This window comes from Typopeltis vanoorti, chromosome 3 (genome assembly GCF_054136105.1).
Source record: "Typopeltis vanoorti isolate ZY-2024b chromosome 3, IOZ_Tvanoo_1.0, whole genome shotgun sequence".
Taxonomy (NCBI): domain Eukaryota; kingdom Metazoa; phylum Arthropoda; class Arachnida; order Uropygi; family Thelyphonidae; genus Typopeltis; species Typopeltis vanoorti.
In genome coordinates, this window is record NC_143551.1 from 63,292,296 (window position 1) to 63,307,008 (window position 14,713).

At 33.8% G+C, this 14,713-nt stretch overlaps 1 protein-coding gene across 1 annotated transcript in view; it reads right to left on the minus strand.

Annotated features, from left to right (window-relative positions):
- Positions 1 to 4,459: 4,459 nt before the first annotated feature.
- The window catches only part of LOC150108207 (neither inactivation nor afterpotential protein C-like), a 38,372-nt gene continuing 28,118 nt past the window's right edge, over positions 4,460 to 14,713 (minus strand). The window contains exons 22-24 of the mRNA XM_090390427.1: positions 9,873 to 9,973; positions 9,490 to 9,723; positions 4,460 to 4,739 (exon numbers count right to left, since the gene is read on the minus strand). Of these exons, the coding sequence (XP_090246553.1) occupies positions 4,460 to 4,739; positions 9,490 to 9,723; positions 9,873 to 9,973 (615 nt within the window). The remainder of the gene's footprint in view (positions 4,740 to 9,489; positions 9,724 to 9,872; positions 9,974 to 14,713) is intronic.

Below are 14,713 nucleotides of genomic sequence, written 5' to 3' on the forward strand. Positions count from 1 at the left end.
CTCAGAATCGTCGCCAGAGGGAGGTAAGATAGAAATTTACCCTAAACCTCAAATTAAAGACATTGATTTGTAAATAAATATATCGCAAAAATAATTGAAATAAGTATTTAAAATAATTAAAATATATAAAATGAAGATTAAAAATAACGTACGTTGTTTACAGTGAAAATAGTAATTAAGGCCTATTTTAATAGAAATTAATTTCAAATAATAATTATGAAATTATTGTTTTTCCTCATGCACAAAATTAAGCGTATTTACACTCTCTTGATGCATTTTTATAACATAAAAATGCATCAAGAATTTAATAAATAAGGTAGAGTAAAATTTTCAAGCAAGCTTTCAAGTCCATATTTTTGCATCCTCGTTTTATCTGTCGTTATAGCACATTATTACAAATTCTGACATTTTTATATATACAATATGTTGAATATATCATTTCTTACTTATAAATCAACTGACGAACATTTTTTTGGTCTATACGAATCCTAAAGTAAAACTTTTTTGCTTTTATCAAAATGAACACCCATTGGGAAATATATTTTAGTTCACATATTGGTCAACTTATGAGAAATAAGACTAAAAAAGTTATCCGATTCTGCTAATTCTTTAATTTTTGATATTTTATCTTCTTTTTTATGTTTATAGACGCCCAAAATTAACTTTAAGATCTCTGACTGGTTCTTTTGCAATAATAATTCTACTCTGAAATTGATTTACTTATAAAAGAACTCTTGACAAAATTATTGGAATTTAACAATAGCTAAGAGTTCCTTTTATAAGTTCTTTTGGCGGCCATTCTAGATACAATATCACTTAATATTTTCATATTTAAAAAAAAATTAAATATTGATTGATTAGCCTTAATTCTTTTGCGCTACTTGAACGTTCTGTATTTTTCTCACCCGTGTTTTAAAATGTGATTCATGCATACGTTCTTACATGAAATCTGTTTTGGATAATAAATGCATTGGTGCTTCCATATTTTTGCATTTCTTAAAGTGTTTCAAACTTCTGGTTGATTTATTTTCATTCGAAGCTAAAGTAAAATATTACGATTATAATTTACTGAAATATAGAGCCAAAAGGCTTTAATTTGGCATAAGTAAGAAATAAAAATGGAGAATATTATGTGTCCATTCATATTTTATAGCTAAATATACAAAGAAAAATTTATAAGGTTTGAAATTTTGCAGAGAGAGAGAGAGTATGAGGATACAACCTTCGACATAAAACCTAACTGAAGCAAAAATAAAAGACGAACATCCGGGCACCTGGGCATAGCTTTAAGTAGTACACCTAGCTAAGCCAATTCTAACGCCGAGGGATATATATTCTCATAAGCTCTTTAGCAAATTTCTTAACTTTTTAAACTTTCTTTCAATATTTGACTATAAAATATGGATGGATCCATAATATCCATTTTGACACATTAAAATTATAATATTAAGAAAAAAAATAAAATTAAGAAATAATATTTTTTTTTTACTAACAAGTTATCGAATGTGATTCAAATTAAAAAAACAAAAATTAAAACTAATAACTTCACCATACATTACAGCATAAAAGTCTGTTGGTAGTGATTTTATTTAATCTAACAATCTGATAAGCGGAGTAAGGTTACGAAAAATCCGACTTGGAGCGGCTAAGTGTAACAAAAATGTGTATTATGTGTGGCTTTTTTGGTTACACTTGATTTATAATCATATTAGTCATATAATGATAGTATTGAATAAAGGGAATGCAAACAGATATATCAAATAATGAATAACATTATATTTATTGCGGTCGTTGAATGGCTTCCTTAATTCGTAATAAAATTTTAATCACGGTCTATAATCAATGTAATAGTATACCCTTTTACTAAAATAAAAAATTGTAACAAATTAGACATTTTCCTGTTTCAGATTTTAATTTAAATTGAAAGGGCTCAAATCTCTCGTTGTTTTTTTCCGGACTGGAAACAAGAAAGATTAGAAAATTTCTCAGGAATTTCATCCCGGAATTAAATTCCCGGGACAGCCATCCTACCACTGGATTCCAATTTTGTCTAGGGCGCGAACAACAGTTAAAGCAGCTCTTCGACTAAAAGTTGAGTTATAGTCCGACCACAGAAGGGAGAACTCTCGTTGGCAGACTGCCAAGAAGAGTCGATTTATGTTGAAGGGGAGAAACAAATAAGGCGATGTACGAATTTGTCACCAACACACGAAATCACGTGCTTTATACGTAAAATTTTCCAACTGTTATACAAGCAAAATAGTTACTACTTTAAAAACTACAATGATCATAAAAGAGAAGTTAATTTTCCGACGTATAATAATAAACAACTCATCCCACAATACGGATTGATTATCCTATTATCGGAATGGATTCTCCTTCTGTTGACATGCGCAGAAGTGTCGAAGGGTCTCGTATCTGTGAGCGTACTTTTTATATCTAGTCTCACGCTTCGTGGTAGGGTTTTATCCTTTCGGAAACTGGAGTTTTTTATCCCCCAAACAGGGACAAACTAGTCAAATGAACACAATTAACAGATTGCAGCGCAATAATATGATGGCCAAGAACATTCAATAGGAGTATGTAAAGAAATCTGAGAACTCCATCCGGATACAGGTTACACACACACACGCACGCACGCACGTACGGTGCTCCATGCTGTAAGCTCGAATCCAGCAGTGAGCATGAATGTTTGTGATTGTCGTTACGTGGAAGTCATCGCCCGATGTGACACCACCGATTCGCCTAAAGTGGCATGAAAATGTCTGAACTTTGGCCTCTAGAACAGGGCTTCAGGACCATATAAAAATAAATAAAAAATAATTAAAAAGGATAAAAATAATCCTTAGCCCGTCTAAAGTACATTAATATATGCATCGACTTCTATAAGAATCCACAGCAGAAAGTAAAATACAAAATATAAAAAACCGAGAAAAAAGTCTCGTCTTGGATCTTCGAATCTCCAATGTGTATGATCTAATTCGTCTAAGAAAACTTCAAGTGGGCAAAGATCTTCATGGTCATCCGCTATAACAATTTGTTTTAATTACTCAATTAAAATGAGTTACCTTCATTGATCAATTAAGCAATGGAATCGTCAAACATTAGAATAGCCAAAAATATTTTAATTAATGTTAATAGCAACATAATATTAACATAGCTGGGAGGATGAAACAACTAGGCCTAGTCTTGAATCCTCGTGAATGTGGACGCGTTCACTGTCCCAAAAAATACGAAATTCGTTCGAGATTTACGAACTCGGTATTTCCAATCGCCCAAGGAGAGAGAGAGAAAGGGAAATTGGTCTCCGATCTAAAGACAATCATGGATATTCATGGCCATGTCGAGATTCGAATTCGTACCTTTAGAATTACATAAACGTTTTTGTTTGTTTGTTTTCCATTCACACATAACTATATTTTCCATAAATGTAAAACTATTTACAAATAATTTTACATTTATAATTTCTGTATATTTCATTGCTCTGTGAAATATAAAAAGATTACAATTTTTATTTATTTATTTTATTTATTTATTTATTTTTATCAGATGTGCCTTTTTGATCTCTGGTGTAAAATATAGTCCCAAGATTATAAATGGATGTTCGGGAGATATTTTTTCTTATTCTCTTACTATACTATGTACTCTTTTTTCAAGTGATAAATTTCGGAATTTTATTTCAACACAACGATGCGCGATTGCGAAGTAAAAAAAAGACACTTTTATATGATGCAGCTTAATTGAGTTTTGTCTCCTTCAAAATCATTGCCCTCAGAAGCCATAAAGCTGTGCGTTATATTTGTAGTAACAAAATCTTTTCTCGTGTTCAAATTTTTTTAATTATCTGATAATTCATTTTTATCTTATATTATTAACTGATATAGAATTATCTGATAATTCATAATTATCTGATATTAATCAAACAATAGTCCATATTATTGACGAAACAATCTTTAACCCTCTGTGAGCAGTTTCTTTAAAACCTGTTTACATATTATTGAAAACGTATTTTTTTATTGTAAACTGAATACCTCCCCCCCCCCCCTTTTGGGAACTGTTTCCCTGAGAAATTGTACATATAACAGTTAAATATTGACAAACTACTTTATTCAGAATCGTTATTTGACAGGCTGATGGTTAAGGCTTGACTAAGAGCAAAAGCGAGATTTAATTTGGCTTTTGTGAGCTTGGGGAAGGGAAAATTAAGTCTGTTTGTAAGAATAGGGTGAGTCAAAGTACACCGATGGGAAATTAGTGGTAGGCTAAACCCTCCTTCCACAGCTAAAAGTAATTTTACGTTTATCACATTACTGAAGAATACTGTATGGGGGAAAGCAGACTACGCTGTTCAAATCGCTCGAAGATGCTGAGAATTTTGCATTTCACCACACTGGCGTCGTTTACAAAGTTCGTGGTGGTCTCAACTAATGAACTATTTGTAGAGTTAACTTTGTTTCCTTTATAAAATAAATGTTTCACCGCTGATCAATATCCCTGGTGCTATCTCGAAGTTTTTCAGTACGGAAACTTCGCCATACGTTGCCTCCATCTTTCTGTTGTTTTCTTTGTCCGATGTTTCTTCGTTCTTAACATTTTTGTCTTGCATTTCCACTAACAGACTGCCATCGCAGTTAGGTTTTGGCCTAAATCGGATCACTCTAGGAGGCTCCGACTTGGTTGGACGTAGAAGGGCTCTGAAGTTGAACGTCGCTCCATCTTTATTTTCATCCAAAATGTCGCTAGAGATCAGAAAGAAAGAAATCTACATTATTGCATCGTATGCGAAATGTACTGTTTATGAAAATGATGTTAAAAAAAAAATTAAAAAACACTGGTGCAGATGGAATTATAGAGTTAACATCATCGCAACAATTAACATCTTCTTAACTTTATTATTACTTAAATCATAAGTATTTCAACGACAAAAAAGTAATTAGTTTATTTATTTGTTTTCGGTGATTGAATAAATGGTATCTCCGCTCTTCAACCACTGTGGGGTTTGAATCGAGTGCATGCCTGAGAATGACCTTAGGTGGTAGACAATTTACGTGGAAGAGGATGGGGTGTAAGAACCCCCACTCTGTTTAGTGGAGACCTGGTTTCATCATCATCTTCCTCATCCACCTAAGGTGAGTTGACGTTACCATGAACAATAATTTTCCAGTCCAATCTATCAGCAGCCAAGTTACATTTCTGTAAGCGTTCAGACCCCTGGTCTCTTAATGTTTTTTATCCACTCCCTTCTAGGTTCTTCCCGGTGGTATCTTTCCTTCTACTCTCCCGTTTCGGAGAATTTGAGGAAACCTTGACGTAAGCATTCTTTACACTTGTTCGCAGCACAGTAATTTTTTTTCTCTTATTCTGTCATGACTGAAATATTGTAGTGTAATCTTCTCTGATCTTCTGATGGTTTTCATTTTAGTCCATTTTATTTATTTTCCTCAAACACTTGTTTTAAAAGCCTCTGAATCCTTGTTCTTCCTTCCGCTTGACAATCTAAGTCTTTCCACCATAAAGAATTGTGTGTGTGTGTGTGTGAGAGAGAGAGAGAGAGAGAGAGAGAGAGGGATACCGTTGAGCTATATACTTTGATTTTAATTTCATTGGAGGGATGTGAATTTTTCCCTATAGATTTATTCTGTTTAATCGTTTCTTCATAATTTAGCCTGCCTATGATCAATGTGTCTAAGTAACTGACTTTTTTAATTTGTTCCAATTTATTTCCTCCCAAAGTTTTACGGAAGCTGCCATGTTCGATTTTTTATAACAGGATTTTTGAATTAACTCCTCCAGAAACCTTAGTCCCCCCCCCCCCCCACGGAAATATTCCCAAAAAAAAAAAATAATTTAACCTAATACTATAACTCTTGCTAACTGTTGTTTTTGCCATTATATTTATAAAAATTATGAATACTAAAATGTTTTTTTTTGGGGGGGGGGGATGGACCGAGTCCTTGACTCTTTATCCCTTCATCTGATCGAAGAAAATGTGGATGGGGTGTTATTGAGCTAATTTATTTATTTATTTAGCGTATGGCTCACATGAAAAGTTACATTATATTAATCCTTAATATATATGAACAGAATAATAGACATTTGTACAATAAGAAGACATAATACAGCCATAAAAGAGACACTCAAGAATCAAGAATAGGCTACAGCTGAATGTCTAGGTTGATTATCCAGTCGACTGCACTTGGTGTAGCATGAATGAAGTCTGACAGGTTTCCACTTTATGCACGTAGGACACATTCTGCTATAATATGATTAATTGTCTGGCAGGGTGATCCACAGTCGCACCAGGGTGAGGCAATCATGCCCCTTTTGTAAAGGTGGTCTGCACATCTGCCATGGTTGGTGCGGATTCGGTTAAGGGCAGACCAGGTTTTCCGAGGTAGGTCAAAACCCTAAGGTTGGGTTGTGTTGGGTTCACTAATTCCTGGAAGACCCCTGTTGAAGTGTTATACTTCAACAGGACTCTTTCCACTTCTCCTTATGTTGAAGCTTGTCTCTACAAGATTTTTTGCTGGAGGGTGCCTTGACTTTAGCCTGTTTATTTCTAGGGGTGGGATGTCTTCGTGGATTGGAAGATTATGGATTTCCATGATTTTGATGTATTCATGTAGAAGAAAGTTGGATGTGTGGAGGCGGGATGTTGCTTAGCACTGGGAGCCAGTAGGTTGGGATCGATTTTACAGTTCCAGAAATAAGGAGCATAGTGGTGTTAATCTGGGCATCAAGCAAATACACATCGGCGCTGTTCAGCCATACGGGTGAGCAGTATTCAGCTGTAGAGTAATCGAGGCCAAGAACAGTGCAGCGATGCGTTGTTGCTGAGGTACCCCAAGTTGTTCCACATAGTTTTTGCAGTATATTGTTTCTTGTTTTTAGCTTGGATGCTGTGTTAATGAGATGTGGTTTAAAAGATAGTGTTCTATCTACAGTGACGCCCAGATATTTTGAGAATCTGTTGTAGTGTAGCAGTTTGTTGAAGTAGACCATGAGTTCTTTGTTAGCCTGGTTATTGTTCAGGTGGAAGCATGAAACTTGTGTTTTGCTAGGATTCGGTCGTAATCTCCATTTGCTGAAGTATTCAGCAAATGAATTCGGCATTGAGCTAAAAACTCTAGTCATGGCTGGGTAACGGCAATAGCCAATCCATAGTTAAAACTCCATTGGCTACAGCATTGTCATCCATTACCTTGGGTCATTTTTCAGAGAAAATTCTCAATCAAATACAATTTAATTCAATTCAAATGTCCTTAAAAGGACTGGCTAGATGGGTGAAGCAAGAATGCTTTTCATCTTCCCCGTTCTCTGTAGAGAACAGTGTACAGATAAGGCGTTATTGAGCTATATAAAGCTCTGATCATGGCAGGAGGGTAACAGTAATAGTCGAGCCTCAGTTAGAACTTCATTGGCTACAGCATTGCCATCTATTACCCTCCCTGGATACCTATTTTAGTCGCCTCGTACGACATGCATGAGCTACATCGGGGCTATTCTTATCCCGGCCATCACACGGGATATTGTTTGATATGGAACATTTAAAAGTGTATGCTATTTTTTTTTTTAGAATTTGAAAATAAAAATCTTAAATATTACAGATATTTTATTTAATTATTTTCAATATTTTAAGTAACATATAAGTAATTAAAAGATTTTAATCAACTTTAATTTTTCGATATATATGTGTTCCAATTAATTTTTGCACACCTCTAATTTTAAATATGATCATGTACTTCTCCTGATAACTTTTATTTGGACAACATTGGTTTAAGCAGTGTTTCCCATAGTTTCGTAAGTGTACCCCCAACGATGACCGAAAAGTCTTTAGGGAGTTAAAAAAAAAAAAAAAAAAAAAAATTTGGATTACCTTTTTTTTTTTTTTTTTAACTTTTATATTTATGTCATCACCGTATTGTCTCAAATAGTTACAACTCCAGGCTATAATTAAGTTTCGATAACTAAAAAAATCTAAAGGAAGTTTTAAATAAAATGTCACTTGGCATATATGGAATTCTCCGTTAGTGCCGCACCTGGTTGACGACCCGATCTCATTTCAGACGTGGTTAGAACTGTTTGAATTAAAAATTTGAATTCAAATAGTTGAAACCGAACGCTCTACAAAATTTCTCATTAAGCCTTTCTTCTTCTTTTTTTTTGTTACTGAAAAATTTAATTTTGTAATTTTTGTTTCTGCTGTATGTATTGGATTGATATAACTAAAAATGTATTTGAGAATTAAAATATTGTTTCACACGCGTTTATTATAATTGAAATGTTAAAAAGTGAATACCTTTATAATTATTCGTGTTTGAATAAAATATTATTATAAGGTTTTCCTAAAACTGCCTTTGCCTGAAAGGTGGTGTGTGGGGGGAGGGGTACGTCGGTGTTACTTAAATTTTGAAAGAGGCACACGAGTACGGAAAGTTTGGGAAACACTGGTTTAGATGATAATCGTGTCTTAGCTGGATAGACTTGCAAGTTTATTTTTATTTTATACAGCCATTCTTCCTTTAGGAACTAGATAACTGTGAAAATTAAAATCCAATTTCTTTTAATTTCATTTATAAAAAAAATCCTTATTCCTTATATTAAGGACTGGCTTAAAGTGGCGAAGCAAGAATGCTTTTCATCTTCCCCGTTATCTGTAGAGGACAATGTAGGGATAAGGTGTTATTGAGCAATTAAAGCTCTGATCATGGCAGGAGGGTAGCAGCAATAGCCGAGCCTCAGTTAGAACTTCGTTAGCTACAGCATTGCCATCCATTATCCTCCACAGGTTGACATAAATCAATTGTAGTATTATGATATTAAAAACTAAAAGGTATATTTAATATTTTAAATTTTTTTAAAAAATTTTTAAAAAAATTTAAAGAATTTCTTCATAAAGCAAACAAAAATATCAGTTACAATATTATTTCTAAGAAAAATGTTATATTCTTTTAATAAACTGCATAAAAGTAATATTATTGGGAATACTTTCTTTCAAATAAATTATCTTAGAACCTTTTATAGATAGATTACAAAAAAAAAAGAATTATAAGGGAAGTTTTTTGTTTAGCCATTTAAAAATATAAAGGAGATTTTTAAAAATAAAATTTTAAAACGCCTTTAATTTTTTTCGAGCCTTATAAAATGTTAACATTTTAAAAAAGGGTTGGAGCGTGTTGCAATTCTAAAATGTTAGCTTCAAGTTTAAAAATTTATTTATTTTTTTTTTAAATATGACTTTTTGTGGACCTTTTGTGGATAGACCACAAAAGGTCGTGAACCTATAGTACGTTAGTGCCACTGGTAGGCAAAGAGATTATTTGGAGAAATTTTTAAATTTAATTTATTTTAATTTATTTTTACATAAGGAAACTCAACTCTGAAGAACGAGGATGGAACTTTTTTCAAAGCCGCTTCTTGCTTCCAATAAGTTACAGTTTTTTTTTTAATTTTTATTCTGATTTTTCATTAATTTTTTCCCTCACTCACCTGTTTTCATTGATCGCCTTATGAATGAGAGCTGCAGTTGGAGAAAGAGTCGTTTCGTTTGCTTTGCTCTTGGGTAGATCAGCATGTCTTAGATCAGTTGTCTTCGATACTGTTGATATGTTTAACTCATTAGTAGTAGGATCAACATCATGCCGTACAGATGCAACATCGTTTAGTTTCTCATCTTTAGACGGTTTTAAAGTAATCAAAGAAAATTTCCTCTCTTTCGTCCTTCTGAAACAAAAATATTTGACATTTGAAACTCGTTTAGGACTATTACATAACGCCAATAGATGGCGTGACTTACTATAATCACAATCTATTCTATTTAGCGTAGATTGTGTGTATGCCAAGTATTTTGATTAATTAATGAATACACTTACGGGAGTGTCATGAAATTTCTGATGGGAGCATTCCAGTCATCTTTTAGCTCTAGCATGCCTTCCATCTTGGAAGAAGTGTTTGTAAACTGGTCCTGAAGCATCTGAATGAAAGAGAAAATTATGTTACAGACAACTACCATTACAAGTACCTGATAATTCCATCAAATTAATTATTTTTATTTATTTTTCAGTTATTAGGAATACATATAAGTACTATACATACAATCGTAAAACTTATTCAAGAAGGAGAAATTTTATAATCATTATAATATGATTATAAATTTTATAATATTAAAAATAACAAATTAAACTCGCTTATGCTATTTTTGTTGTTATTATGACAGAACCTACGTGGAGTTAATAAAACATACATAAATATAAAAATATGCATGTATATAGAGTATAAAGAACTAAATGATAATTATTAATATAAATGGGTGTCTGCATAGTTCGTTTGTAATGCCTGAGGGGATAAAAGAAGGCTAGATGAGTAAAATAAAGACTTTTTTAGGCTAAATTCTAGTTATCATCTAGAGGAACTGTTTTTTTTTTCTAGACTTTTTTTTAGCTGTTTTCCAAAGTTAACTGATCTTTTACTTCAGCAACTAAGATGTTTTTTACTCTCCCAGAGAGTCGGATTTTTAAATATGACACTTAAAAAATCGGTCGTAGAACTCGTCTCACACATTAATTCTTGTTAGGATTAGGATCACAAGATGTCTGCCGTATCTACGTGCACCTTCACCTATGCATGCCAGATTGCACTGATGTTCTGGTGATGCAGTGGAGAGCGGACTTTGAGCTAGAGAGTGTCGGTTATGCCTTTTTTTTTAAATTTTTTTGGGAATTTATTATAAATAAATTCCCAAAAGGAAATAAAAAAGCACAGAGAAATTATTATTTTTTTTTTTACGAATGAATAATTCAACTGATATATGCACACATATGAGAAATTTTTATTTTTATTTTTTTAAATATTTTGATTTTAATGAGCAAGCGTGAATTAATATGGTAGAATTCCACACACACATGCAAACGTTAACTAAATATATGTCAAGAAAAACGTATTTGTTGTTGTTATTATTATTATTATTATTGAGACCAATATTTGCAAGGATTGAGGGATTTTCGAAGGGAAAAAAAAATTCAATCTTACTAACATGGCGAGTATCTTTGAATCCAATATCGTCCAGACATAAAGGCATTTTCATTTTCATCACTGCTAAGGGAACGGCTTTGCAGACAGTGCTAAGGTGTGCTTTTGTAATAGGAGTGATATCCCGTTGATCAATGGGTTCGTCCCATTTATTCAGATGGGCACAGATTTCCTGATTGTACAAGTGGACCTAGAAAACGTTATGCAAAATTAATCTACGGTTACGGAAATTTTTTTTTTTTTTTTCAGTTCACAATCGCAACAAAATATACTTTGTAATAATTAGAAAAGAAAATAAACATCGTCCTACAGCCTATCGTATTCTCAAGAAATCTGGATTGCATGAGAATACAATATACAGATGTAAAGTATGTCATATCATCTGATTATCACGAGTTTTATTGCGATTTGTAGGCGTTATGGCAAGACAGGTGGCTTCAGGTTACTCACAAACAATAATAGAATCAGTGCAATCAAATCCAAACTGAGATATATGACGATCTTTTCGGATATTGAAATAGTACGAATACTGCATTTACACAGCGAGAGAGAGCTTGAATTATGAAGACTTTTTTGTGTTCTTTATGATGTGTAAACGATGAGTTAACCGATCTTATACGGAGGTAGCAGGTTTCAGCCAGCATACAGGCAAGTTGTCCACAAAACACGTGTAATTAACAGGCAAAAATGCAAGTGCAATTAGTGGATTAGCATGTGGTAGAGTACGCAGTGCGGACGCTAACCTGCGAAATATTGAGCAGTAGAGACATTGGGTCGTATGGTGTTGGGTAGAGTATAGTAGCCTCCTGTGATGAGTCTCGGGCTCCATGGAGGAGCCATGTAAAAATAATAATTATTATTATAAATTCCGTATTCATTCATATCAAATTACTTTATATCATCTGATTGAAATAGTTATTCATGTATTTAATTTGCCAAAGGCCAAATAAAAGAGCGAACCCATAATATGCGACTTCAAACCGGAGTTACAGCAGGTTGATTTTTGAATTCTCATAAGAGTACTCATGGAATTCTTCGCTTAAGAATTGTTGTCATGATTCCTGTTAATCTATTAGTGGTATACATCGCCAACAGAGAGTGGGGAAAGGGTGTTTAACACGTTAAATAATAATATTTGATAGAAAGGCGACATGCATTGATTTATAACAACGCATATAACGCATTTATTTCTTCTTATGGTTCTACAGCCCAAATCGAGCCTTGGCCTCCTGGATTTGTGGTCTCCAACTTTGACGTCCAAAATCTGCCCAAAACTTTCCTTCTCCAGTTTGGACATTCTAATGTGGGGTTAACGCATTTATTTCAGGGGGGAAACAAAAATCAGCCGCGCATTTATCCTCCTGATAATATTATTACACACTTCTGAATAGGGAGGCGAAAAATATTTCGAGATAAACACTGAGATTGTTGTTGTATGATCAAAAACTGACTTGAATAACACACAATCAGATTTGTTTAAAGTTAACAACAACAAAAAAATTTCGTAGGATGAACTCTCCATATGTTCGATTCGATGACGCTGAAGAACATCGTTATGGAAGTTTGATGCTAGTTAGCGATGAGAGGAACTGGTTGGTACTAGAAATTAACCCTATTGGAACCTTGAGACAGAAGCTTTTTTTTGTTTTTGTTTTTTTTGTTTGGAAGGTTATAGGCGCGATACGTGCGTTGAGTGGTAGTGATAGTGGGATGGCCAAAAGGAATGCATTATCATTCTGAGGTGGACTTCCTACAATGAATGACTACAACGAAATCATAGTCTTTATAGGATAGACTGCCATATAGGACAAGCTTTCTGCAGTTGACATTATTATATTTTTTCAGTTTGAAATTCTATACTGACGTACTATTTAGCTAATAATAATTCAATGAACAGATAGATTTATGGATTTCTAATAGATATGTCAGAATTTCGAGAATTTTGTCTAGACGCAGCCATACAATTTCTAAGCCTCTTCTTTGAAATAGATTCCAGGCTGGTTCAGAAGATGCGTTAATAATTAAATTATTCTTAAATGAAATGATAATTTTCCATGACATTTAATTAGCAGTACGTTGATACGTAGTATGCTGTCGGTATTTTAAAGGCTGTTGTGTGATGTTGGTATTTTTAAGGTCTTTTACAGAATATAAAAATAAAAGAAGCGTCTATTTATAAACGTTACTATTTTAAGGCCATAAATCAACTAAACATTAAAATGAATCATATGTATCTATTATCTATTACATAGATGCGCATCATCTTTCTTTTTATTCAGAATCTGTTACAAGATTTTACTCAGTTTTTCAGCAGACGTCTTCTTGACATACTTGGAGAGGCAACGGGCTTCTATGAATATATCTATTTTATTTTTTAGATGAAGCGCAAAGCAGGAAATAAAAAAGTTAGATATATATATATATAGAAGATCGTTGAATTTTAACTGTATTTTATAGTTATTTATTCTAGCACAAGCTTTTTTTACCCTCAGAGGAAAACACTCATTTACTGGCCCAACCAGTAGCGCATTCAGGGTTTAATCTTGGGGGGGGGGGACGAGTTGCGTGGACGATTTGAGAATACACACTACGCATCGCATACGACCTATGACTGAGCATCTGCAATGATCGCTAATTCATAAGTAGTAGAAATAGAAGACACGACACAACAGAAATAAAATAAAAAAAATTTAATTAGGAAAAGATTTTTGGAAATTTTTCTAGTGTTTTTTTTTTCCTTTTTCTTTGGGCCCTTTGTCCCCCCCCCCCCGTCTAAGTGCACCACTGGGCCCAACATGTTTGCCAATACACAAAATGTGGATGGCTGGGAAGGAAAGGCATTGCAATATACGAGAAACGAACAAAAATAACTTACCCACGTCATAATTTTTTAAGAAAACTGCTAAAGGTAATGAAGCCACAAAGAAATTAGCCTGAAACGCAGGCATGTCCTTCTAGTTCACGATACACATACCAGTCACCGAATTAGAAACGTTTCGGTTCTTCGCAGAAATCAGTGATTTCCGTATAGGCACGCGACCGCCAACACCGATCCTCTTAAATTCCCTGCGCATAGTTTGTTGAGATATGGGTCGCGAGCAGCCATCATTAAATACTTCGTCAACCAGTGCACAGTTCTGTTTGTCCATACAAGCCATTCTCAGACGATGGCAATCTCGTTCCTGAAAAATTTAAGAATCACAGTTATGCCTGGTAGACAATCAATGTAGATTATTTCTTCGCTGATTAAACACCTGAGATATCTCACCTTTTGAGGAAACCAGTCAGCTGTGCTGCTTTTAAAATCGTGGCTCCAGTCAGACGGGCACCACTCATGATCCTTTGATCGAATTCCGAAAGATCTTTTGTTTTTCCCATTGTGATCAACCCTATTGACGGTAACTGACCAGCAACATTTTTAAATATTAGACCATTTTAAATAGTTAGACGGTGACGCACATGGACAAGTATTTTGTACATTCGCTGCTTAAGTGATGTTTGAGCATTTGAATAAAAATTTATAATTCAATGGCCGTGTGTAAGATGGACATGTTGAAGGAGCAATGTAGAGAATCGATGTGTGTGTGTGTGTGTGCTTCGAGTCCTGTTGCACCAAGTTACAATAACATTAACCACAACACCATTATCTTGGTCATAGAATGTGAGGCAAGTCCATTCAAATGTG